The sequence below is a fragment of the Galeopterus variegatus genome, unplaced genomic scaffold (genome assembly GCF_000696425.1).
Source record: "Galeopterus variegatus unplaced genomic scaffold, G_variegatus-3.0.2 Scaffold665, whole genome shotgun sequence".
Lineage (NCBI taxonomy): Eukaryota > Metazoa > Chordata > Mammalia > Dermoptera > Cynocephalidae > Galeopterus > Galeopterus variegatus.
This window is the reverse complement of record NW_007726776.1, coordinates 542,102-566,977: the sequence shown is the minus strand read 5'-3', so window position 1 is coordinate 566,977 and position 24,876 is coordinate 542,102. Positions and strand designations below refer to the sequence as shown.

The 24,876-nt window shown below is 32.9% G+C and overlaps 1 protein-coding gene across 1 annotated transcript in view; it reads right to left on the bottom strand.

Annotated features, from left to right (window-relative positions):
• Positions 1-2,293: 2,293 nt before the first annotated feature.
• The window catches only part of CCDC88A (coiled-coil domain containing 88A), a 29,642-nt gene continuing 7,059 nt past the window's right edge, over positions 2,294-24,876 (bottom strand). Inside the window, exons 2-6 of the mRNA XM_008571197.1 lie at positions 20,045-20,114; positions 17,420-17,478; positions 9,825-9,908; positions 8,184-8,324; positions 2,294-2,788 (exon numbers count right to left, since the gene is read on the bottom strand). Coding sequence (XP_008569419.1) covers positions 2,612-2,788; positions 8,184-8,324; positions 9,825-9,908; positions 17,420-17,478; positions 20,045-20,093 — 510 coding nt within the window. The 5' untranslated portion in view covers positions 20,094-20,114 and the 3' untranslated portion in view covers positions 2,294-2,611. The remainder of the gene's footprint in view (positions 2,789-8,183; positions 8,325-9,824; positions 9,909-17,419; positions 17,479-20,044; positions 20,115-24,876) is intronic.

Sequence of the window (24,876 nt, the reverse complement as noted above, 5' to 3'; positions counted from 1 at the left end):
GGGCACAAATTAAAGTAAACTAAAACACCGGAAATGCTATAAACAGCAACAAGGCTAAATTGCATCAAATACATAGACTTTATGTAAGATATAACTAAATAGCAAATACCAAGGCAAACAAAACAAAAAAACTACCTGTAGGGTATAAAGGAATATAGAAAGGAAGCTGTGATAGCTAAAAAAGGAAAAACAACCCGAATATCCATTAACTGATGAATGGATAAACACAATGTGGTATATCCAGATAATGAAATGTTATTCAGCCATAAAAAGGAATGAAGTACTAATATATGTCACAACATGAAGAACCTTGAAAACAAGATGCAAAGTGAAAGAAACCAAACACAAAAGGCCACTTATCCTATGATTCAACTTATATGAAATGTCCAGAATAGGGAAATCCATGAAAACAGAAAGTAGATTGATTAGTGGTTGCCAGGAGCTGAGGGCAAAGGGGGATAGAGAGTATCTGCAAATAGGTATGGGTATAGGTTTATTTGGGGGTGATGAAAATGTCTTGAAATTAGATAATGTGTAATGGTTGCTCAACTCCATCAGTAAATTAAAAACCAGTGAATTGTATACTTGAAAAGGATTAATTTTCTGAAACATGAATTATATCTCAATAAGGCTATTATTTTTTCAAAAAGAATTAATAGTTTGTATAGTCATGTGTTTCTGGGATATGTATATTAACAACGGGGATGTGTTCTGAGAAATACATTATTAAGCAATTTCATTGTTGTGCAAACATCAAAAAGGGTATTTACACAAACCTAGATGGTACCACCTACTACCCATCTAGGCTATAAGGTATAGCCATCATAATTTTTGTGGTCCGTTGCTTACTGAAATGTCATTATACAACTCATGACTGTATTAGAGAAAAACTCTTTCGAAACATGGGATCCATGGTAGTAGAAAGAATTACTGAAGGGAGTCTTTGGGTATTGTTAACTACTGCATAAAACTAAGATTCATAAGGAATTCCTTCTTCTTCCAACCAAACCACAAATTATACTTTTACTCTGTATGTTTATAAATCAAAAGCAATTTTACTATGATGTACCACCCATAAATGAGTATGGAATTAGTGAATTTGCATGTTCTCATCACAATTATTTATTGTATAGTTTCCATTAGGTATACAGCAATCTAGTCTATTTTTGTCCACCGTGATTTCCCTAGTTTACTCACTTCAGAAAAGATCTGTCCTAATAAAAAGATGTAAAACAAGTGTTAATAGAAGAAATCCATGAAGGAACACATTTTCAAAGGACAACAAAGATATTAGATGGTATTTGAAGAAATACTAGTTACCAGGAATACTTGCTGTATCTGGCATATTTGTTTATCCATTAAAAATATCCATTTACATTTTCCAATCAGTATATATGCAACCAAATTTTATTAATCTTTAATACACTCCATGGCCAAGTAAATTTTATTTAAAAATTAAACTCTAATATAGTACAAAATGTTAAATGAATTCACAGCCATCACTGCAGTTCTAATTGCATGCTTTATTTAAAGACTGGAAAAGATTGTGCTAAATTATACGGAACGAAGTAGTGTTCACTGTTTAGGCTATCCATTAACTGCCAGTCAAGCTAATAACAGCAATCTCTTCCCTAATTTTCCTGGTGCAGCTGTTTATAGAATATCCTAGGCGTGTTCACTTCAATAGATACATAATAATGCAGACATCCACAAATGAAAGCTGTATTTTTTTGTTTTCACATTTTCCAATAGACTGTAATATTTTTTCTACCTTGCATATTTAATCACTTTCTTCAAATGCTTTAAATGATCAGTAAATAAATTTAATTGCTATATTGTGGTTTTAAATTTAAAATCTACACTCTGAAGCACAAATTCCAGGAAAACAAACCAAAAAATAAAAACAATAATAATAATAAAAAATAAGGAAAGAAAGAAAAAAGCCCCCACAAAAAAAATCCTTTGTTCTTAAAGCATAAAATAGAAAACTCCAGAGTGGTGATTGGTCACATCTTTACTTGTGGTTCACCAAAGAATGCCTATGTGACATTTATACTAACTCTCTGTAATGATCTTTGAAAGTTAAATAAATATAATTTCATTAGTATTAATTAGCTCTGAATATTTACCTTTACTAAAGTACATGACTCAGGCATGTCAATTACTCAATGCAAAAAATACACACACAAAAAATTGTTTTTGGAATACTACATTCCAATAATTCCATCTTTTAAAACATGAATTTAAAAAGAGCTAAACTTATTAGTCTCATCAGTGGTTCCCAGTATTTTGGATTTCAAGAATATAAAAATTAAAAAATTAAGGAGGCCCCAATTTGCCCAGGAAGGGACGCTATTTTATAAAAGAAAGGACATTTTAACATTAGAAAGATAGAAAAGACATAAATCCAGAATAAAGGACATCATTTAAATTGATAAGATTTAACATTAGGAAAATGTATGCCAGTCTCCTTATTTTTGACAAATACTAGTAAAAACTTTGACATAGGCTAGCAATGGAGACACACTGATCTATATTCTCTAAGCCCAATAATATTGTTTAGGTCACCTTTGAGACCATATAAATTCAGTGAACCTTGAAAATCAGCAACTTACAGTTCTTGTCTAAGCCTTCTTATCTTGGCCTTAGCATCTGCTAGTTCTACTGACAGATGCTGTCGACTTTCTGTTCGCTTCATGCCTGGAGAACCACAGGGTGACTGTGCAGATGAAGAGGCATGGGGTAGAAAATGAAGACCATCCCGTTCTTCAGAGAGCTCTACGATAGTCTAAGAAATTATAAACACAGAACCACTTTTAGTATTCTACATATCAGTGAACTAAACACATGAACACTATTCACTGGGTCTAAGTACTGTACTATAATACAAAAACAATTCACTGGTCAAAAACATCTTAACTTTGTCATATTTAGCTCTCATTTTTTAAAGTTTCATTCAACAGTTCATGCATGAGCTATTTAGTAGATAACTCTAAAACAAGACTTAGTATTTTTTCCCTTCCCTAGTTCTTTAACAAAAGAAACCAATTACATTAACTAGATTAGATAGCAACTGTCGGAAAGGTGTAAAAAGACTTGTGACAGGAAAGAAATCAATCTAAAGGTGATTTGCCTAGAACTGTGTTGTTCAATATAATAGCCAGTAGCACAAGTGGCTATTTAATTAAAAATTTAAAGAGTTAAAAATTCAGTTCCTTAGTCACACTAGCCACATTTGAAGAGCACGACAGCCACATCGAGCTACAAGTACTCTGCTGGAAGCCCAGAAATACAACCTTGCCATCATTGCAGAATTGGGCAATACGATTCTAATATTGTAAACAGGGATCTCAAAGGGACCTAACAAGACCTCAGAGGTTAAGCGCAATCTCTTTATTCTTCAGGTAAGGTAACTGAGGCACAGAGATGATATGCCCATGATCAGACAACTAGCTAATGCCAAGATTCCAGGCCAGCCCTTTGACTCCATATCCTATGTACTCTCTACTTTATCATCTCAAAGCTTCCTTTATTCCTTCCTCCAGAGACCTTCCATAGGGCACAAACGCCTTCTCTTTTTCCTAAATCTGAACATTAAGGGCTATTTAACCCACATGTACCTTACACAATCATATTCCTCCATTCCCCTAATTTTCCTTTTCTTTGTTGGCAAATTATCTTTATTCTAAACCAATTTCTCAGTTTTTCTTTCAAACTTTTCAAACAGAAATTATCTTCTACAGCAATTTCAACTGTCCTTATTGACTTCTGACAAAATGGGCGGGGTTACCACCTTGGGACCATGATCACCATCCTTGCTTTATTTCTTACTAAGTCTTATCCACCCTCACTGAATCATACTTGCTTGTTTGTTTTTTTAACCACCCACCAGAATTCATTTCTTTGTCCTCAAGATATATTTCAGCACCTATATCAAGGTCTTACCTTCCTGTTTGCAGCTATTGCTTTCATAGCTCCATCCATGCATGTTGACAAACCACAGAAAGTAACTTCCCAGTTCCTTTTCTCTCTGCAAAGCCACGTCCACTCCCTATTCAATATATATAGGCTTCTCTAGTAAAGGAACCAATTTTTCTTTTGTGGCATGTCTTCTTTACTATCATTACTTCCATGTCACCATACCTACACCTGAATCTTTAATCACTCTTCTTCTCCCCCTTTTTGCCCAGTCCAACAAATTATTCTTAGCTATTCCAGAGCTCCTACTCAGCCTGGAACGATAATCAGGCCCTTAAATGTCACTCTTATTTTTTAATTTAACACTACCATGCCACTTGTCTGATGATGGCACACTGTTTGGGGAAACTAACACTTACAGAACTCCTAGCTTAGGGATCTTCCAACAAGATCTCAAACTATGTCTGCAATAGAGGTACTATGTTTACTTTGGACATGAGGAAACTAAGGCTCATATAGATTAAATAATGTAACCAAAGTCACACAACCAATGATAGGTATTACAAGAATTCAAATTCAAGTCTTACTCAAACACTATGTTATTTTCCTTACTTACTCAGTTTTCTCTATTTCTGTTCCAAGGTGATAGAGCACTAAGAAAAACAAAAAATTGTACAGTCCTACTACAGATCTTGCCATCCATCCTCAATTAAACTCTTTCCACTACCCATCAATCCTTTTCTTGAGATCTTCCTGATTTCCTGGCAAATTTCCCCACTATAACTGTTGTAAATATATCCCTTTTTCTCTACATAAGCCTCCAACTGCAAACTGCTGTCATCACTTCCAACAAATGATCTCTCCTCCAATTTGCCAAAGAAATGATACAATCTGGGATTAATGCCTCCATTTTTATTCATTTTTTTGCTCTCAACACATATTCCTTAAACATTTTTGATTTCTTTCTCCATATTGGCTTTTTTCTCCTTGTTCTTCAAAGACATATGAAGGGTCTTTGAAGAACATATGAAGGGTCAAAGACATATGAAGGGTCTACATCAAAAAATTCACATAAATGTTCATATTATCTTTCAATTCTATTTTTCTATGAACTTTTTGAAGTATCCCCGTACCAGTTTCTCCTATCTAGGAAAAAAGTTACATTCTCTTCTTGCCACCTTTTGAAGGGTAGTTTATATCTCCATTGACAATACTTTATCCTATCCATCTACCCAGTATGCCAACCCCAACTTTCCTGTCTCTGTCAACAGTGTCATTAATCTCCATAGTAGCCCAGTCTCCACCTCCTTGAAGTCAACTTTTATTTGTATATTTTCTTACTGTCTCAATCATCTTTAATCTTGTTTTCTAACACCTACTGACTCTAACAACAATACCTGGCAGATAGTATTTAATTAATGTTTGTTTCATGCACAAATAAATTAGCATTTAATTATATGCTAGCTCGTATTTTTTATTTACAAATAATGTGTTTTTTCTCAATAAACCAGATGCAATCTTTCTTATACCTCCTTTGAACCTCTCAGTCTCTCATCTCATCTAGCACAGTACTGAGCACAAAAGAGGTGCTCAAAATATTCAACTAAGCAATTTACAAAATGGAAAACACAAAAGAAGTACAGAAAACAGATATACATTTGAACTTAGTAGGTGGTGAAATGGAGATATCAAGAGCTTCCAGATGCCCATGAACAGAGCACAAAAGAACTAAGCACTACAAAATATTTTTTTTTTAAAAAGAAGAAAGAAACCTGGTACTAAGAGTTAAGAGTACACAGAGGTATTTTCCATTAAAGATTATTTAGACTTTGGACTGGTCTCTAATGATGGTAGCTTCTTGAACTCAAGTCCTCTGGTACATTTTCAAAATAATCTAACAGGAAATGTCATTAAAACATAACTCTCATTTCATAAGCCTCCCTGATCTTTCCAACTAGCAGTTGCAAGTAAATCTTCCTTCTTTGAATTCCTATGGTATTTAGATATATATCATTTTTGGTACTTATCACTTTTCAAATTTTATTACAGTTAATTATTTTATTAAAACAACTTCCCTATTAGACTGTAAGAATCTTTATTTATTTATTTAGGTGGCTGGCTGGTATGCTTGGTTCTTTTTTTGAAAGTTTGTCAGTTTGTTGCTCCCAATTCTACTTACAAATTCTATTTACAGAATTCATTATTAAGTAAAAATTAGAATTAGAGATGTGCTCAGCACAATCATGGATTTAGGCAAAGGTATTAAGATGGTTAGGAACATAAGCATTAGAGTTAGACCTGGTAAGTTACTTAACTTCTCTGAGCTCAAGTATCTTCATCTATAAAATAGGGCTATTGTGCAGATTTAATAAGACAGTATGTGTTAAACTTATAGCACAAAGTCTGGTATAAAATTAAAAGTGACAATAAAGAGATCTTAAATTCATTAAAATCTCCTACTCGGTTTTTAGTAAATGGAAAGGATCGAAGACATACTTGTTCCATAGAATTAAGAATAAAAAAATGAAGAGAAATTAAAAACAGGGTGACCAAATATACACTTTTTAGACTGAAGTGAAACAATTATTACAAAAGATCCATCAGAACAGGAAAAAAGTTACAGGGAAAATCTAAATAAGAACTTGTTTCAACATAACTGAATGATACAGAATTATTTTATGTACATACTATCTTTACATTTGTCTAATATTTTTCACAATTATTTTTAATGACCATTTCTAATTTGTCAACTGGTAACCCAAACTGAAAAACAATAAAGTTCCCCAGAAAATTGGATTTAAACCAGCCAGCAACTTCTTTCTCAAATACGTGAGACAGTAGAGAGTATGACCACTTTTTTTTTCCTTGCTAGAAAAACAAATTCAACAAAAATGCTTAATTAGGCAGAATAATATATTTTAAAAGGTTTTTCAATCACTCTATATAGTGTTTCATATTCCTTACAGTTTTGTGACAGTCATGTAATGACAAGTATTTTGTTCACCCCTTATTAATCCCTTCACTTAGATTGACATATAGTTTGATCTCATTTATCATATGAAACCAATCCATTGATTTTTAGAAATAATTCCTCAGAAGCTGAAGGAACATTATTGCAAAATCTTTAATAACCTGAAATGCAAATAGAGGGATGTTCTAGAAAGTGGATAAAGCAGTAAAAAGGCACTAAAACAAATGAACAAAAAGACAGAGCATATGGTTCAAAAATCAGATTGAAAATGAAATGATCTAGGTATCCCAGGATAAGTTTGATACATACTAGGGATGTTTTTCAATTTACTCTCTCCTTCCTTTGGTCCCATTGCCCTTGCTTTTTAAAAATTTAATTATTGCCCTAAAATGTTTATTTCGTATATTTTCTTCTCTTTTAATGACTGAAGAAAAATTGAAAATTCCCATCAGAACTGAATATCCTCTATAGAGACATGAAAGTTTTCTTCAGGGAAAAAAAAAATCTTTAGGAATTTCCTCTATTTACTCTTTCATTGGCCCCAAGAGCAATCATACAAATTCTCTATAAATAAGCCCCAAACCGTCTCTCGAATGTAAATGCAACAACAGACCAAAGCTATACATTCTTCTGAATGGCACAGTACTTTGGTCTGCTAAGAAAATATTACTCACCACCGTATGCAATAAAGTCTAGATTCCTCTAAAATTATAAATTGCTTTCAGAGAGTGAACACAGAAAATTCAGTGCAATTTTACTCCTTTTAAAAAGCAAAGTTCTGCCTTAAAGGAGCTTATAACAATATTCCTTTTAAAATCACACCTCATCATACTACCTAGAAAAATTTGAGATCTTTTGTGCGATATTTTATTCTGAACACCTGTTATTCTCCTTTTATTAATACTTATTTTTCCAACCTCAAAATGTGGCAGTAAAACTAAGAAATTAACCTTAAGCAAATTCTCATGCTTCAAGGTAATGATTTTTCCACTTACATCATATTTTCAGTTTCACACTACTAATACTGTTGCCAGAGCTGGGGGGATGACTTCAGGAACAAAATCAGAATAAGACTAACTTAAAAGGAAACAAAAGAAAACCTAATTGCAATTTACTTACTAGCAATTTGGGGTTCTTATACAACCTTTTTGTTCCTGAGTTCCACAAAAGAGAAAGGACACAGTACTTTCTTACCTGTCCCTATGAAACAGAGTATCAATTCTGAAAAACTTCTGAAGCTACTATTTTTGGGGGGAAACAAACTTTCATAATATACTGAAAGAAATTTACAAACCTCTGAATGCTCATCTCTTTCATCTATAAGTCTTTTTAGATGCGATGCCATATTTTTCAAGAGTGGTTCTATGTCCTCCTGAGACATATCAGTCACTTCCATCCATTGCAGATCAAACACATTTTCCTGGTTATGGGTTACCTTTAGAAAAGCAGACAAAATAACTCAAAAATGGATAATACTTAAAAATCTCTTTCATTCTAGTATAAGATTAGCTCAAATATTATATAACCCATATAATAAAAATATAAAAAGCCAATATAATGTCTAAAGAAGAACATTTGAAATTAATGATTAAAACACTAACAACTAAAAGTTATCTTTCACTAAATATAATCTTTATATGACTTGATATTCATTTTCTAGTCAACAAAAGAATATTTAATTCAAGGCATTTCTAAGGTTAAATATATTGATATATTTCAGCACTGCTTTAACAAAATCAATTGAACTTTTCTGCAGATAAGACTTTAAATTTATTGTAATTCATATTCAAAAGCAAACAGTTTCTAATCTTGTAGGGTATATGTTATTGTATTTTTATACTTGAATAGCTAAATCTTCGTAGTTTCTGAAGATGACACTGTCACAGAATCTTAAGAGAAAGGACTCCCAATAGATTTTTTAAAGAATTATAAAGTTATGTAAATGAAGTACTTATTTCTTGCTTTCCACTTCTCTCCATGATTCTGATATTTTGCTTTAACTTTCACAACAAAAAGCAAAAATAACACTTTCAAGGATGGTGACAAATTCAGCAACTTGCAGTATTTATTATTTCTTCAAAATGAAATATAACCACAAAATTAGCATAAATAAACATATATATATAGACATTTATATATAAAAAATGTATATAAAAACATTTATATACCAGTAAAACTATATCTTTTAAAGTATTAATATGCTTACTGTTGACAGCAATGTTACTGACAAGATAGCTGGGCACTATGAATGTTAACTAAAAAAAAAGATGATCTATGGAAGACAAAGTCATCTAAAGAGTGAATATTATAAACATTACCAATTTTCACTATTTAAAAATTCTCTCCTTTCCCTTTTCTAATCAACATGTAAAATTTAACATACTTTAATTCTAATAAATCTTTACAAGATTAAAAGCCTAAGAATAGATAGATGAAGAAATAGCAGCTTTTAAAATCAAACTTAATAAACTATTTTAACTTCAATTATTTGACACTGCACAATATGCCCTAGATTTAAGTTTTATACGGATGTTATAATTCAAGTAATATCTTCAATAAAAATTATGCTAGTCCATTCATTCAAAAGAAAATCACTGGAATGACATCATAATAAGCTTATCATCTTACCTCATTTATAGTTTTGAATTACAAGCAATGTTCCACTTTGTTTCCATTTACTATACTACACATTTTGTACTGTCTAACAAAGACATATACTTCATTCCTCAAATAACATTTTCTGCCTATGTGCCAATAGATAAAGGCAACGGTACATTTGTAGTTTAGCACTGTGCCATGTTTAATATAGTATAAAAGCAGCGTTCATTTATATTTGATCTTGATTTGTTCTTGCTTATCCTATGACATTGGGAGATATACAAATAAACACATCAAAAACTTCATAAGTACATAAAAATTGTACAGAAGTCATTACCTCTTGAATATGAGCGGCAACTGCTGCTTTTGTATCAAAATTTAAACCTTGAATTCTTTCAATAAATTCTTCTTTTTTCTGACACTAAAATAAATAAAATAATCATTCATACTCTGTAGGGTATGTATAATCCTTAAAATATTGTATTTAACTAAAAATTCATCAGACTTAGAGTTTTGAAAAGTAAAGGTTTTGTTTTCATTTAAATTGTCTGATATACTTACCTAATAAGAGATAATGATTTTTTAAATATATATATATTTATAAAAGTAAGGCACTGAAAATCCATACTATTTTTATGCTGGAAAGTTCTACAGTGAGAAACCATTACACAACCTATCTGAGGTCTGTACAATATTATTATGCTAACTTTACAAACAGAGAAGTAAAGAATCAAACACTTGTTTCAGGGAGGGTAAGTTAGTTGCCAAAAAACACAGTGAGTCAGTGGCAGAATTCGGAACACAGCCAAAATGCTCAGTCACAAACAACACAGCCTTTCTTCCTGGAAAAAAATTTTTTAAGAAATTTTTACTTCATTACAATTCATTCTCACATCTTCATCCTATCAATCTTAATAAAAGAAACCCACTTTTGTGGCCCCAGTTCAACATTTATACAATAAATATTTGGTTTGTTTCTAACATAATAAAGTTACCAGGGACAAGGTTTAAGAACATATATAGTAATACACATATAACCAAATGGAATAAAGGAAGCAATTCTTTATTGTGCAACTTTTAAAAAAAGCTTTATATAAATTAAAAATATTAAAATGCAAACCTAATCCTTTTCCTTCCAGGTCAGTACTGAGTAACAGTTCGACATGCATCTTAATCAGTGCCTCCATCTACATCTCTTATATTGTAATCCAACTGCTAGTACAACTGTATTCTTGCAGCTACCAAATGAGAAGTGCATACAAAATAGACAGCACTGCCTTGTCTAACTTGGATCCATGTCCTGGGCCAATTACTGAACTACTAGTGAAGTTAATACATTTTTAAAAAGAAAAACTGGTCTTTGATCATTAAGAAACTTTCAAGGCTCTGATTTATACTGTAAATGTTTATCAAATTTTAACACTTGTATTTCTACTGCCATACAATTTAACTAAACATACTCCCATCAGAGTAGAATTCTATATCTTGTAAAAACAAAATTATTAGAATGATATAATCACGTTTAAAACTAAATTACCATGAATGTATAATTCCTAGTTGCGACTAGCAAGTCAGAGTTTTGGGGGAATGGGATAAAAACCCATGGGTTTAAAAACAAGAATTTTTTTTGTCTAGTAAATAATATTTGACAGACTGTGTGAGAATGATTAAGAATTACTTTCTAATTGTACATTTGTAGCATATATAAAATAACTAATGTTCGAGTATAGTAATCTCAATTATTTACTGCTTCCAAAATTGTTGACCTACGCATAGTTTCTAAGCCATTTGGAATATAAAATGGCGGGGTTATTATAAAAGGTAATGACTATGACTCACCAAAAGTCCCCCAAATTCAACTGCCATATCTTTCTCTGCCTTCAGTTTAAACTAAACAGATGCATTTCCCTTTTCTAAGCCCCAGAACCACAGTTTCTTTACTTATACTACCTTTAGGAGCTCACCCTTTAGCACAGTCTCAATACATACAAATCAATAAGAATTCTTCCTTTATCCTTAAAATACATTTCTACTAAATCTCATCTTAATCCAAACTCTAAAAGACTTAAGAATTCTGAAAATGTTTTATAAATAGGTTAAGCTTTTCTAAAGAATATAGAATGAATTTCATAGAATCTTGCAGGACAGAAAAGAGACTGTCAACAGACAAGGAACACATTAGTGTTTTAAATAAGAATAAGAACACTAATTATGTCATAGTTCTAAACAAATCATAGTTCTACAAAAGACCAAAGTAAGCCACATATGTAAAAGAAATAAAAATAGAAAAATTAAAATTCCCTTTTGAAAGGATGACTATTATCAAAAAAAAAAAACAAAAAAAACACAGAGTTACAAATGAAATGTTGGTGAGAATGTGGAAAAAATGAAACCCTTGTGTATTACCGGTTGGAATGTAAAATGGTGCAGCCTCTATAAAAAACAGTATGAGAATTCCCCAAAAAATTAAAAGTAGAATTATCATATGATCCAACAATTCTATTTCTGAGTAGATACCCAAAAGAACTGAAAACAGTGATTCAAACAGATATTTGTACACCATGTTGACAGAAGCATTACTTAACAACAGCCAAAAAGTGGAAGCAATCCAAGTGTCTATCCATGGATAAATGAATGAACAAATGTGGTATATACCTATGATGGAATATTATTCAGGCTTTAAAAGGAAGAAAATACTTATTCCCCCCACCCCCCTTTTTCCCCTAGGCCTCTGTTTCCAGTTAAAAGAAATGAAATTCTGACAACATAGATGAACCTTGAAGATATTATGCTAAGTGAAATAAGCCAGTCACATAGAAGAAATACAGTATGATTTCATCTATATGAGGTACATAGAGTAGTCAAATTTATAGAGACAGAAAGTAAAATTATGGTTGACAAGGGCTGGGGGCAAAATGGGGAGTTACTGTTTAATGGGTACAGAGTTTCAGTTTTGGAAGATGAGAAAAGTTCCCGATGTGAATGGTGGTGATAGTTACACAACAATGTGAATGCACAACAATGTGAATACCACGAACTGTATACTTTAAAAAATAGTTAAAATGGTAAATTTCGTATTATGTATATTTTACCACAATTTAAAAAAAATAAAATTAAAACAGTAAAAAATTCCCTCTTTAAGTTGAGCTACATTTGCTATTTTATACATTCTCAGAAAAAGAAATGCCTCAGCTAGAAATGTTTTATTTCTCAAAAAAGTAATACAATAATTATGGGCCAGCCCCGTGGCTCACTCGGGAGAGTGCAGTGCTGGTAGCATCGAGGCCACAGGTTCGGATCCTATGTAGGGATGGCCAGCGCGCTCACTGGCTGAGCATGGTGCAGACAACACCATGCCAAGGGTTGTAATCCCCTTACCAGTCAAAAAAAAAAAAAAAAGAAAAAAGTAATACAATAATTAAAATTCTAAAATGCTAACTTTTAAGATGCTTTACAGATAATTGACAGGTAAACAATAGATTATAGCCCTCAAACTGATGAAATTCAAAACTGGTTTTCAGAATCAAATACTAATGTTAGAACTGCTTCTGAGAGTACACCTAAAGGTCAAAATTTTAGTTACAACCACACTTGACACTCAGTTACTTTCAGCACTACCCAACCTAGTCAGAGTTCAAAATAAGTAATATTTATGTATACTAAATAGCCAGTACAAAATCTAAGTTCTGAAAAGGGGTGAATTTTACATGGTCTTAGAACAAAGAAATTTCTAAACAACCAACACTACAAAAATTTGTCCTTCTGTGTAGAATGATTTCACCTGGGAGTCCTCAACTATTTCAAGGCTAAGATGAAGAGCCATACATCTGTGAAAATTCTGAGTTTATGCTCAGGACTGGTTCAGGAGACTTGTGTCATTCATTGGAAAAGACTCTGAAGGAACCTGACTGAATTAGTCAGCCAATAATAAAAATACCCAAGCCCTGGCCTGGGACAGTTTTCTTCATATTTAAAATTATTCCTGCGGCTTTTATGTAGGTAAAATCAGGATAAAAAATTCTTAACTTATTCTGTTAGGTAAGATCTTTGAATAGTGGTCAACTTAATTGTTTTTGAATGCTGCTTCCTTCTAAGAATTATGATCATATTATGATTATGATTCCTAAGAATCATAAATTTTTTCTTCAAAAGAAAAAAACTTTTTTCAATTTCCCAATGCTTGCTTTTTATTTCTAATTCTTTTTATGAATATAACATCTTTTGAAACCTATGGCCCACTGAATTCCTGGACTTTAATATCATATCAGCAACCTTTATCTAGCTATTTCTACCTACAGAACACAATTATAACAGATAAAACTAACCCAGATGTGGAAAAATATATTTATGCCACTTACTTTAATATTATACTAAACAGAATTTTATCCTCTCCAACTACTAGATGAACGAATTTTCTGTAATATAGAGTTTGTTCTAGAAAGTGTTTCAACAATACTTGTTTGCTGATTGGTTTCCTTAACAGTTTCTTGTCCTAAAGTACATTTTGGCTCTTCAGTATCAACAGAGATTTCCAATTCATACAGTCACAGCTGAAGGCTAAAAGGAGATTTTGATGTTACACAATTGAGCACTAGTGGCTCCCAAATGCCTATAGGATGAAATCTAAACTATAATCCTTCATAATCCAATCCATGTCAACTATCCAGTCTAATCTCTTGCCATTGTCCCCTCTATGAATATTAAATTCCATACCTGATGCTCCCTGAACAAATTTTCTCAACATCTTTGTCTCAGATCCCTTCCCTGATACTACAAGCAGATTTAAGAAAATACTTCTTTTGTGCACCAATGTATCTTGCATTATGTTAACTATCACCACATGCTGTTATTGTCTGGTCTGCCTGCCTCTCAAATTTAAACTCCTTGAACTTCATATCTTTCCTCTAAAACCCTTGTCCCTGCCCTTTACTACAGCATCTGGTATAACATAATGATTAAAAAATAAAAACAAAAATCAGGTCACTACCATTTTTAAAATACAGAATGAACCAATAGTTTTCAATATTTGATCTCCTCCTTTCTTGGTAAATCTGCCATTCTGGCACTACCATAGATGCAAGTCTCAAGGGCTTTCAAGTAAAATAAACCTGCTGTAAATACAAAGACATCAAGTATCTACAAAGACTGCTTTCCAAGTTTCTTGATAAGCTCATATCACTTCAAAGACCTGTCTGACAACCATTCCATTTCCTCATTTCTATAAATACTTTGAATGATGTTGACACAGGTTAGGACGATGGTCTCCTTGAGTCTTCAGTTTGTTTTCTACAGTTGATAAAACCTACGCTCTTTCATTTTTTAATGTGAAAAAAATTAATTTGCTTGCATTTACTCTTTCTTAATTCTCAAATAAATTTACTACTTTGGGTCCTGGACATCTTCCAAACATAGTACTACCGATTCCTCTTCACTGGCTCTAGCCACACTTCCCTAGTCACTCTCTCACATTAATAATACATTTTGTCTACTGGCTCTTTGAAATATCTCTTTAAGTTAAAAAAAATGATAAAATTAATAAATTCCTCCCCTTACCCTTAAAACTTACCCCCACACTGCCCTGTTCTCTCTAAACATCTCAAAATCACCCTTATTTTCCAGCTTACTTACAATGTCACAACCCATGCATTTCTATATATTCTTTTATACAATTTTCTCATTCTGTGCCTTCTCTTTAACCTTAGTCCACCCAAATATTTTCCCTCCATTTTCCAGTGACCATCTGAAATAATATTTACCTTACAAACCATTTACAGATTATGTGAGTCTAAAGTACAGGTAAACATAACCAGCTAATATATTTATAGGAAAAAATTAAGAATACTTAATCACTAGAAAACCTTCTTGTTTTAATTACATGCCAACATTAATATAAACTATTTTATAAGGTAGGTTCCTTATAAGGCCAGGTTTCTTTATACTTTACATTGCTCTATGTAGCATTTAGTACTGTGCATCAATAAGTAGGAATTTATATATCTGATGTTAAGATAGTTGATTTCTGAGCAATGCTTCATTAAGTTGTTTTAACAAAAATGTGCCCAATATATAGATCTGCTTTACTTCAGTAGTGAAGTAAAATGATAGCAGTTATTTCAAAACATGAGTATCAATAGTCACTCAAATATACAAACTTCTTGGTAAATTTCTTTAGGAAACACCCACTGGCAAAACTAGAAGAGCTTGGGTTGGTTAACCTATCATAAGCTTTAGTTTGTTTGAAAAGCATCATTATTTCATGCCTTTTTTTCCCCCTAGCATCTGGAATACTGTCATGTGAGATACAGAAGGTGGAGGAAGTGCCTCAGATTTTATAGTCTTTTTCGTTGCTCTCACAGATGGTAATAATGATGGTTTCTTTAATATTTTAAGGGTTTTCCCCAGACTGTTCATAAAAAAGGTCCTTGTTTCTGCTCCATTCCCACTGTCAATTTTAGTAACCAGCCATAACAACCAAATTTATGCTGTCACCATGTTATTTCAATTTATGTAGCATTCACGGACAGAGGGTATTTTTAAAAGCAAATACAGTACATAAAATGTGTTAAATAATTAAGGGTTGTGTTTCTAACTCAAGTTCTGATGACCAAATTAGAAGAGCAACAACTACAAATACCATATTTAACTTAATATTTATGGAGCTGTTTTGTTTGTTTGGTTAGTTTCTTTGTTTGTTTTTAACTTAATATTGAATCAATTGAGAAGTAAACATTACACAGCATGAGACTTTTAATAACATACACTGTATAAAGAATATAGCTCCCAAGCAGTCAGCTCTAAAAGCCAATACTCTCCGGGATATATAATTTCTGATATATGTATGTAAAAAATTACTAGTGGTCACATTATTTATTTGTTTATAAATAACCTTATTCCACAAAGAACTGAGATAGTTTAAAGGAACACTGTAATCACTCATCCAAAAAATGGCTGCTTAAATGAAAAATTAACACAGTATAATAGCTTTTGAAGTCAGACCAGAGTTGAATTTCAGTTCTTTGGCCTACTAGCAATCTGACCTAAATCTAGAGTGACCATCTTGGTTTGGCTGGAATAAACATGAACTTCCACTGTAATTATTAACAGCACCTACTTTGACTTTCACAAGTGTTCTAATTTGGATAAGTTACAGATCACCCTACTTAAATACCAATCTCCTTAGTTGAGAAAAGATATTATGAGAAAACCTATGCAAGGTATAATATCTGACATAAAGTAGACATTCAGTAAATCATCATAGCTGTTAAAGGTTGAGCATCCCTAATCTGAAAATTCAAAATCTGAAATGCTCCAAAATCCAAAACTTTTTGAGCAGAAACATAACACTCAAAGCAAGTACTCACTGGAGCATTTCAGATTGTGAATTTTCAGATTAGGAGGCTCAACTAGTATGTGTTCTCCAAATATTCCTAAATCCAAAAAAACCTCAAATCCAAAGCACTTCTGGTCCCAAACATTTCGGATAAGGGATACTCAACCTGTATTATTATTATAATCACTGATCAAAGGGCAACATAATAATACTCACAGTCTTAAAACATTTTTCATAAATTCTGCCTTTTTACCCCCTTCCATTCTCCTAAAAACATACACACATGCAAACATAAATCATAAGGAAGAGGTTTTTAAGGGTACCTCTGAGAAAACATGAAAAATTTAGGGACATAAGAAAGCCTCATAATAAGGAAAACAAAGATTTTAAATATGACTATGACATAACTAAATTTTGAAATAAAATAATAGATAAGTGTTTTTCTTCAACATAATCTCATAGGAGGTTATACAGTTACTTTAAATCTTCTAACAGAGACTTTGAAAACCAATGGGCCATCCTTAAGTCTTTCAGAAACTACAGACTAAAAAAACTTATAAGGAGGCTGTTAAATGAAAAGAGGAACAAATATTTTATCTTACCTGAACTGCACAACCGAGTAAAAGTAAAAGCAGCTTTTTAACTTCTTCTGTGCCTTGTTCTGAAATAAAAACAATTACTAAGTACAACATTTTGCTCTGTGTCAAGTATCTTTCTTTATTGGGAGAATCACTTCTAGAGGTAATATTCACAATAACTTCAAAGGATTGTCTATAAGCAAATTCAGAGAATTCAAAAAAGCAACTGTGTGTGTGTGTGCAATGTGGTAAACAGCAGAAGAAATGGGCAAAGATCTCAATTTTGAAGGGCTGCATTATAGATAAACAGGCTTCAAGTCGCTGTGCAATATGTATCCTACTTATGAATCCTCTCTTTTTCCATAAATGATTATACTACACCAGCCTACTATATTAAGAAGCTGTATTTTGCCGATATAGGGACATGCCACAGTCAGTCAAAATAGTTCCTAATAGGTCTGGCTCCTCTTAGCTTTAATAGTGTTTTCGTAGTAAAACACAAATCTTATGATTCACTTACCTATAACTTTCTTTTTCTTTCTTTCTTCCTTCCTTCCTTCCTTCCTTTCCTTCCTTTCCTTCCCTCCCTTCCCTCCCTTCCTCCCTTCCTCCCTCCCTTCCTCCCTTCCTTCCTTCCTTTTTTATTTCCTTCCTCCCTTCCTTCCTTCCTTTTTTTATTTCCTTCCTTCCTTCCTTCCTTCCTTCCTTCCTTCCTTTTTTTATTTCCTTCCTCCCTTCCTCCCTTCTCCCTCCTTCCTTCCTTCCTTCCTTCCTTCCTTCCTTCCTTCCTTCCTTCCTTCCTTTTATTTATTTATTTATTTATTTATTTATTTTTGGCGGCTGGCTGGTCCAGGATCAAACCCTAGACCTTGGTATTATCAGGACCACACTCTAACCAACTTAGCTAACCAGCCAGCCCCCTATCTATAACATTTAAATGACTTTCCACTGTGTAGGTTCATGAGGATCAGAACTTTAAACGTCTGTTACAGAGAGGCTGGTAAAATAATGTATATAACAAGCTGGATAAAAATTAACAGTCAGTAACAGAACTGGAGAGGATATTCCCAGTCTAACAGCATCCAATTAAGATTTTCTTAAAATACTGAGCTGGCCGAAAAAAAAATTATTTCTTTGGGTCAGATTTTCACCTTCAGGCCAACCTTTCTATGATAAAATCCGACTCTTCTTTTCACACATTTCTTTCTACTGTCCATGAAGCAAGCTACTTTCTAGCTATACCGAGCCATATCACTACTGCCCCCAAATATACATACATATACATATACATACATACACACACACACACACACACACTCCTCTGCCCTAACATCAGCTACTTCTTCTGCCTGTCTTTCTCCCCTCACCTCCTCATCCCCCTAGCAAACCACTTACTAATCATAATCCTAGGCATAGCTCTAACATCTCTGTGTAGTCTTCCCTGTCCCAATCATCAGTAGTCCCCAATTCTCACTAATACACCAATTTTAAGAATAATTAATTGCTCCATGTTTTATATGCCTCAACATTTTGTAGCTATCTCTATTCCACACTATTACATGATGTCTCAGTAATCTGTGTGTCTCTTACCAAAACACAAGATCCTCCAGAACATGAACCATTTCTTTATATTTCTGGTCCCTATAACTTGGTAGGTACTTACTAAATGCATGTGGAATTGAAAATAATTCCATCGTACATGCAAAACAATTTTTTTATTTGTGTAATCAAACATCCCAGAGTATCTCTAAAGACTATCTAAACTCCTAATCACCTCATCTAACTGATAATTTCCTCTATAAAAACAGCTGCTTGATTTTAGTTTTTATTTTGGCTGTTTTGACTGAGGGAGGGGTAGCATTGGAGAAGATATACTAACTTGATTTGGATAACATGTAGCCTGTAAGGTAGCTGCTAATTTCCCTAATTGCTGAAAATTAAAACTCTGAATGTATCGCATTTAAAATGTGGTAAAGGGCAGAAATTTTGAAGAAAATAATTTAAATGATCTGAGTAACTGCTTCTCATTTTTCCATTCAGAACTTGTATATGGAAATTAAAACATTTCAATTTGTAAAACATTGGATTCAAACAACTTTGGCAATGGTAGATAGGAGATATATGAATAGAAATCCAAAAATTATTTTAAAATCATTTATTTTCTAAGGTTATGTTAATTTAACTTATAAGTATATCTTTTTTTTTTTTTGTCCTTTTTGAGACCGGCCGCACAGCGCTCAGCCAGTGAGCGCGTGAGCGCACTAGTCATCCCTATATAGGATCCAAACCCGCAGCGCGAGCGCTACTGTGCTCCCAGGGCCACACCTTCCTGAGTGCGCCGCAGGCTCGGCCCAAATATATCATCTTCTATATTTGTTTATAATGACACACTAAAGATCATCACAGAAAAGTACCAATTTGTTATAGTAGAAAAAACACTGGACTCAATTTAATGTAAAGTGTATGTTCGGTCTCACCTACAACATATAAATACTCTAAGCTTGTTTGCTCTCTATAAAATGAAACATCACCTTCGACATCTCCTATAGAATTGTGAAAAACCTAGTGAGTTAATGTAAATAAGCAAGCTCTTGTTAAAATTATTCAAAGACAAGACATTTTTATCACATTGTTAGTTTTAATACTTACCAGAAAAGGGATTTTTGCCAATGATTAAGACATTTGGCAATGACATCATGATCAATTGCTGTAAAGTGTCCTGGAAAAACATACCAATAGTTGTTATAGGGGTAATGCTGACTAGTAATGATTTATAAAAGTATACCTTATGATTTGTACACTCTGCTGTCAGTATGTTATACAGCAATTAAAAAAACAAACACATGTGAAAAAGATACATAAGGTCTTAAATCTTTTGTAACTTTAAATAAATTAAATAACTAAAATTATAACACCAGACAGACTTAAGCTAATTATTATCAAATGTCCACAAAATAAAAGTATCCAAGTTGAACTGGTCTAGTATTTATTATTTGGAAAGCTGAGGTTTTAAGTACTAGAAAATTGAACAACACTCTTCAGTAAAAAAACCAAGGAGGTGCACTCTTTTTGTTCCTTTTGTTATTTCTCTTTGAGGGAACTAAAAATGTCAACTGATATTAAAATTAAGAAAGCTAATTGTTTTTTTTTAATTCCTGTCTTATAATCATTCATGAAAGTGACTTATTTCTATGTAAATCATTATTTCTCTCCTCTATCTACAATAGATGTTTAACTTCCTTTGATCTCTGCCAAACATTAAGTGACAAGAATATATGTACATTCTGATGGTATATGATTAAGAAACAGCAAATGATTCAGAAGGAATTGATGCTTTCAAGTTACTCATTTTATGCGCCTTCTGTTTATACCAACTATTCCTTGAATACATCATGTCTGCCATTACAACCACTGACACTGATGATATGCTACAAAGGGTCTGGGATGAATTAGACTACAGGATTCATGGGTACCATGTGATATTATCGAAACTTTGCAAGATTATAGAAATAACTGTGACAGTTTCTTTACAAATTGACTGTGACTACATGTTCAGATGTAACTACTGAGAAATAAGTTTCTGGGGGCCGGCCCGGTGGCGCACTGGATAGGTGCGCCGCTTGGGAAGCACGGCGGCGCTCCCGCCCGAGGGTTCGGATCCCACATACAGACCGGTTCCCGCTCACTGGCTGAGCGAGGCGCGGGAGCAACACCGAGGGTTGCAATCCCGTTGCCAGTCCCCGGTCCGGTATGGGGGCAACACTGAGGGTTGCGATCCGTTGCCGGACACGGAAAAAGACAAAAGACAAAAAAAAAAAAAAGAAAAAGAAAAAAAGAAATAAGTTTCTGAAAGTATTCAACTCTTTCTGGATCCTTTATTTAATTTAATAATATGATGAGGAAGCAAATAACCATCAAAAATAACCATAAAAAGTTAACTTGTACTGCTCTTTAAAGGTGCGCAATTCTAGATCCACTAAAGCACTTGCCCATGGTCAGTAGGTGGCATGACACCAGATGTTAATTAGAACTAATCTTTCATCTATAATTCCTTATAGATATATACTAGAAAGTTTAAAAAAAAATTCTTATTAGCTCTTTAAAAAACTAATATCAAAAATACACACATTTAAAGAACATACTCAATATGTGCATCATGTTAGATAAATACAATTAACAGTACTAAGAATAAGGGTTAAAAATGCTAAAATCATTTACTCCAAGGAATGATACTGAGTGTGGGTATTTAATAAATTAATTTTCCAGTTAAAAGCAAGTTATTTCATGAGAAAATATGCTACTGCTATGTATGTAACAGCTGAATGGACTTAAAGTGATAAATTTCTAATTTATTCTAATTTTCAGTTTCCTTTCCTTGAAGTAAATGTATGAGGACTATCATTGTAGATATGTAAAAAAAATCATAAATAAGAAGAGATGTATTTTAAAAAACAATCACTATTTTATCGTTATACCTTACTTCATGGAGATAAGCTAAATCAGAACAAAAGACCTTCAAATTCACCCTCATAAAGAGAAGCTTTAAATTTTAACAAATCCTGAATTACTAGAAAAAAGCTTTATCTCAGTTAAAGACATCACAGATAAAAGGTAAAACTCACTTATACCACTTACTTTTGAATGACATGAGTCAAAATTGATGGATCGACTAGAAACTTCGACTTATATTTCCAAGGCAATTATTTTTACTGATTTACCACGTAACATTCTGTGCTAAGACAGCACCATAAACAAAACTGTCCAAGTGGATAGCAATTGTCAATGTGGTCCACTAAATCTTTCCTTCATCCTCTTTCTCAGCCACTTCTGTACTTTCTGCCTATTCTGTTTCCCCATGCTCTCATGTTAACTTAAACTTCCCACACAAATGAAAGCAATCTCATACGCCTTTTCACTATATGGTATCACCAATGACTTCATGTGTTAATACAGTTTGATGGTCACACTATGAAGTCTGATTATATTTAAGTGATGCAAATTGCTAAATTCAAACTGACCACTACGTCATCTAAAAATGCACTCTAGTATAGTAGAATCTAAATGTGTAGTACAGCGTACACTGATAGAGTGGAGTAAGAATGCCCAGGCTTAAATTTTAGCTCTGTCACTTACTGTACATGCATCTTCTGTTGGAGAGTGTAGAAAATGAAACAAAAGTATAGAGTTTTTTAAATGATGAAGGTTATTAAATATTAAACTTAATGAAAAATGTACTTTTTACTTTATTTTCAAGTATTAACTTATGTCTGAAAGTACTAATGTTAGGTAATAAGGCAGCTAAAAATTATACAAATTTTGACAAAGTAAATTATTCTCAAATCTCTATTTGGTTCTCCTATGGGTTCTTCAGAGGATTCTGACTATATTTTTGTAAAAATTTCTTTTATTTCCCTATTCCAATCTTACAAGTAATGTTTTAAAGTATACAAGACATAAAAGAGACCAGAGGCTTAAAAGCTGACTGCTACTGTTAAAGTTTTATTATATCATCCACAGACTCCCCAGACCTCACCTAGAGCTAAAAATATTCACCATTAAGGTATCAAAGAAATGAAAAAATATATATAAATTACCCCAAGATAAATATGACTTTACTAAAGTAGGAGGAACAAATTAACAGACAGATCGAGGATGATTTTATACATATATAAAGTAGTGAATATACTTCAATTTGTTACTCAAGTGATAAGAAACCTATTTTAAAAAATGCATAGAGAAAGAATTTTAGCAATACAACTGAAAGAGGAGAGAAAGTTTTGAGAAAATCAGGGCAGTTATTCATTCAATAAATATTTATGGAGTGTCTACTATCTGCCAGACTTTGTTTTAGACACTGGAAATAGAGCAGTGAACAAACAAAACTCCTTCCTCTTGTGGAATTTGCATTTTATTAAGAGTAGACAAAAAATAAAATAAGGAAGTAAATGTTTTTAATGATAAATGTTAAGAATAAAAATAAAGCAGAGAATGAGAAGAAATATTGATGGAGGTGCAGACAAGGAGAAGATTGAAATTTTTTAAAGATATGCAAGTATTCAAATATAAAGAATTTGTATTTTCAGGGCCATTAAAGCAAAGTTTCACTGAATAGGTAGAAATTCTATTCAGGCATCAAGACAGTCCAGACAGATTTGGAGAACTACAATCATTAGAAAAAAGATAGGGAAAAGAACGAACTGGCAGAGATTACGTTAATAGGAAAAAAAATAAGCAGAGGTACCTTGAAAGGTATTACAAGTAATTTCATTCCTATTACCTTTCGTTGGCTTTGCATAACATTTCTATTTTAAAAATGGTATATTAACCATATTTTTTATTTGATCATCTAAAACCCTTTTTTATTGTGTGGATTAAAGTTCATGTTGCTAATGCACTGTAAGAAAGAACTATTTCAGGTACATACCAGATACAAACACTGTTTAGTTACTACTCAAAGATAAATCAAAACTAGGCTCCTCTTCTTCCTGTAAGTTATCCACAATTTTTCCTTTACAGGAAGAGGTTAACATATTTCTGGAAAAGGGCAAGCCTCATTTCCCTTTCCAAATCACACACTGAGCAAAATGCTGTGACTAAAACTGCACATTTCTATAGTACTAAATATGGGTTCAAAGAATTCTAAAATACACTGGAATGACAGTCCCTCCTTTGAGACATTTATCTATTTTTAAAATTCAGAATATAATTACATTTATCACTGTATATGTATGTATTTGTCCTTTTATCTATGTTACAAGTGAAAAAAAATAAGGTTATTTTACCATATTTTAATGTAGACTACAGAAAAAAAAGTAAATGAGTGGCATCCTTAAAAGGAAAGAACATCTGAGCAGTGTCAAAAATATGATGGAATATAAAACATTTGTTGTATAACAAACACAGTTTCTAATTTTCTTGGCTACTGAATTTTATTAATACTCCAACTGGTGCTTATTTTAACAGGTGCTAAATAAAAACCTAAAAAGAGTGTGCTTTCTGTAGCAACTAGATTAATGATACGAGACCTGGGTTTGTTTTTATATTAATAGTGACATTATACCACACAAGAATTTTCTAATAAATTTTAATTTACAACGTAAAGTATTCTTTTCATTTTAGTATTCAAATGATCTTTTTTTTTTTTTGTCCTTTTTGAGACCGGCTGCACCGCGCTCAGCCAGTGAGCGCACCGGCCATCCCTATATAGGATCCGAACCCGCGGCAGGGAGTGCTGCTGCACTCCCAGCACTACACTCTCCCGAGTGCGCCACGGGCTCAGCCCTCAAATGATCTTTTTTTTTTTTTTTTTTTTTCCCTTTTTGTCTTTTTTCATGACCGGCAACGGATCGCAACTCTCAGTGTTGCGCCCGTACCGGACCAGGACCGGCAACGGGATTGCAACCCTCGGTGTTGCGCCCGCACCTCGCTCAGCCAGTGAGCGGGAACCGGCCATCCCTATATAGGATCCGAACCCGCGGCGG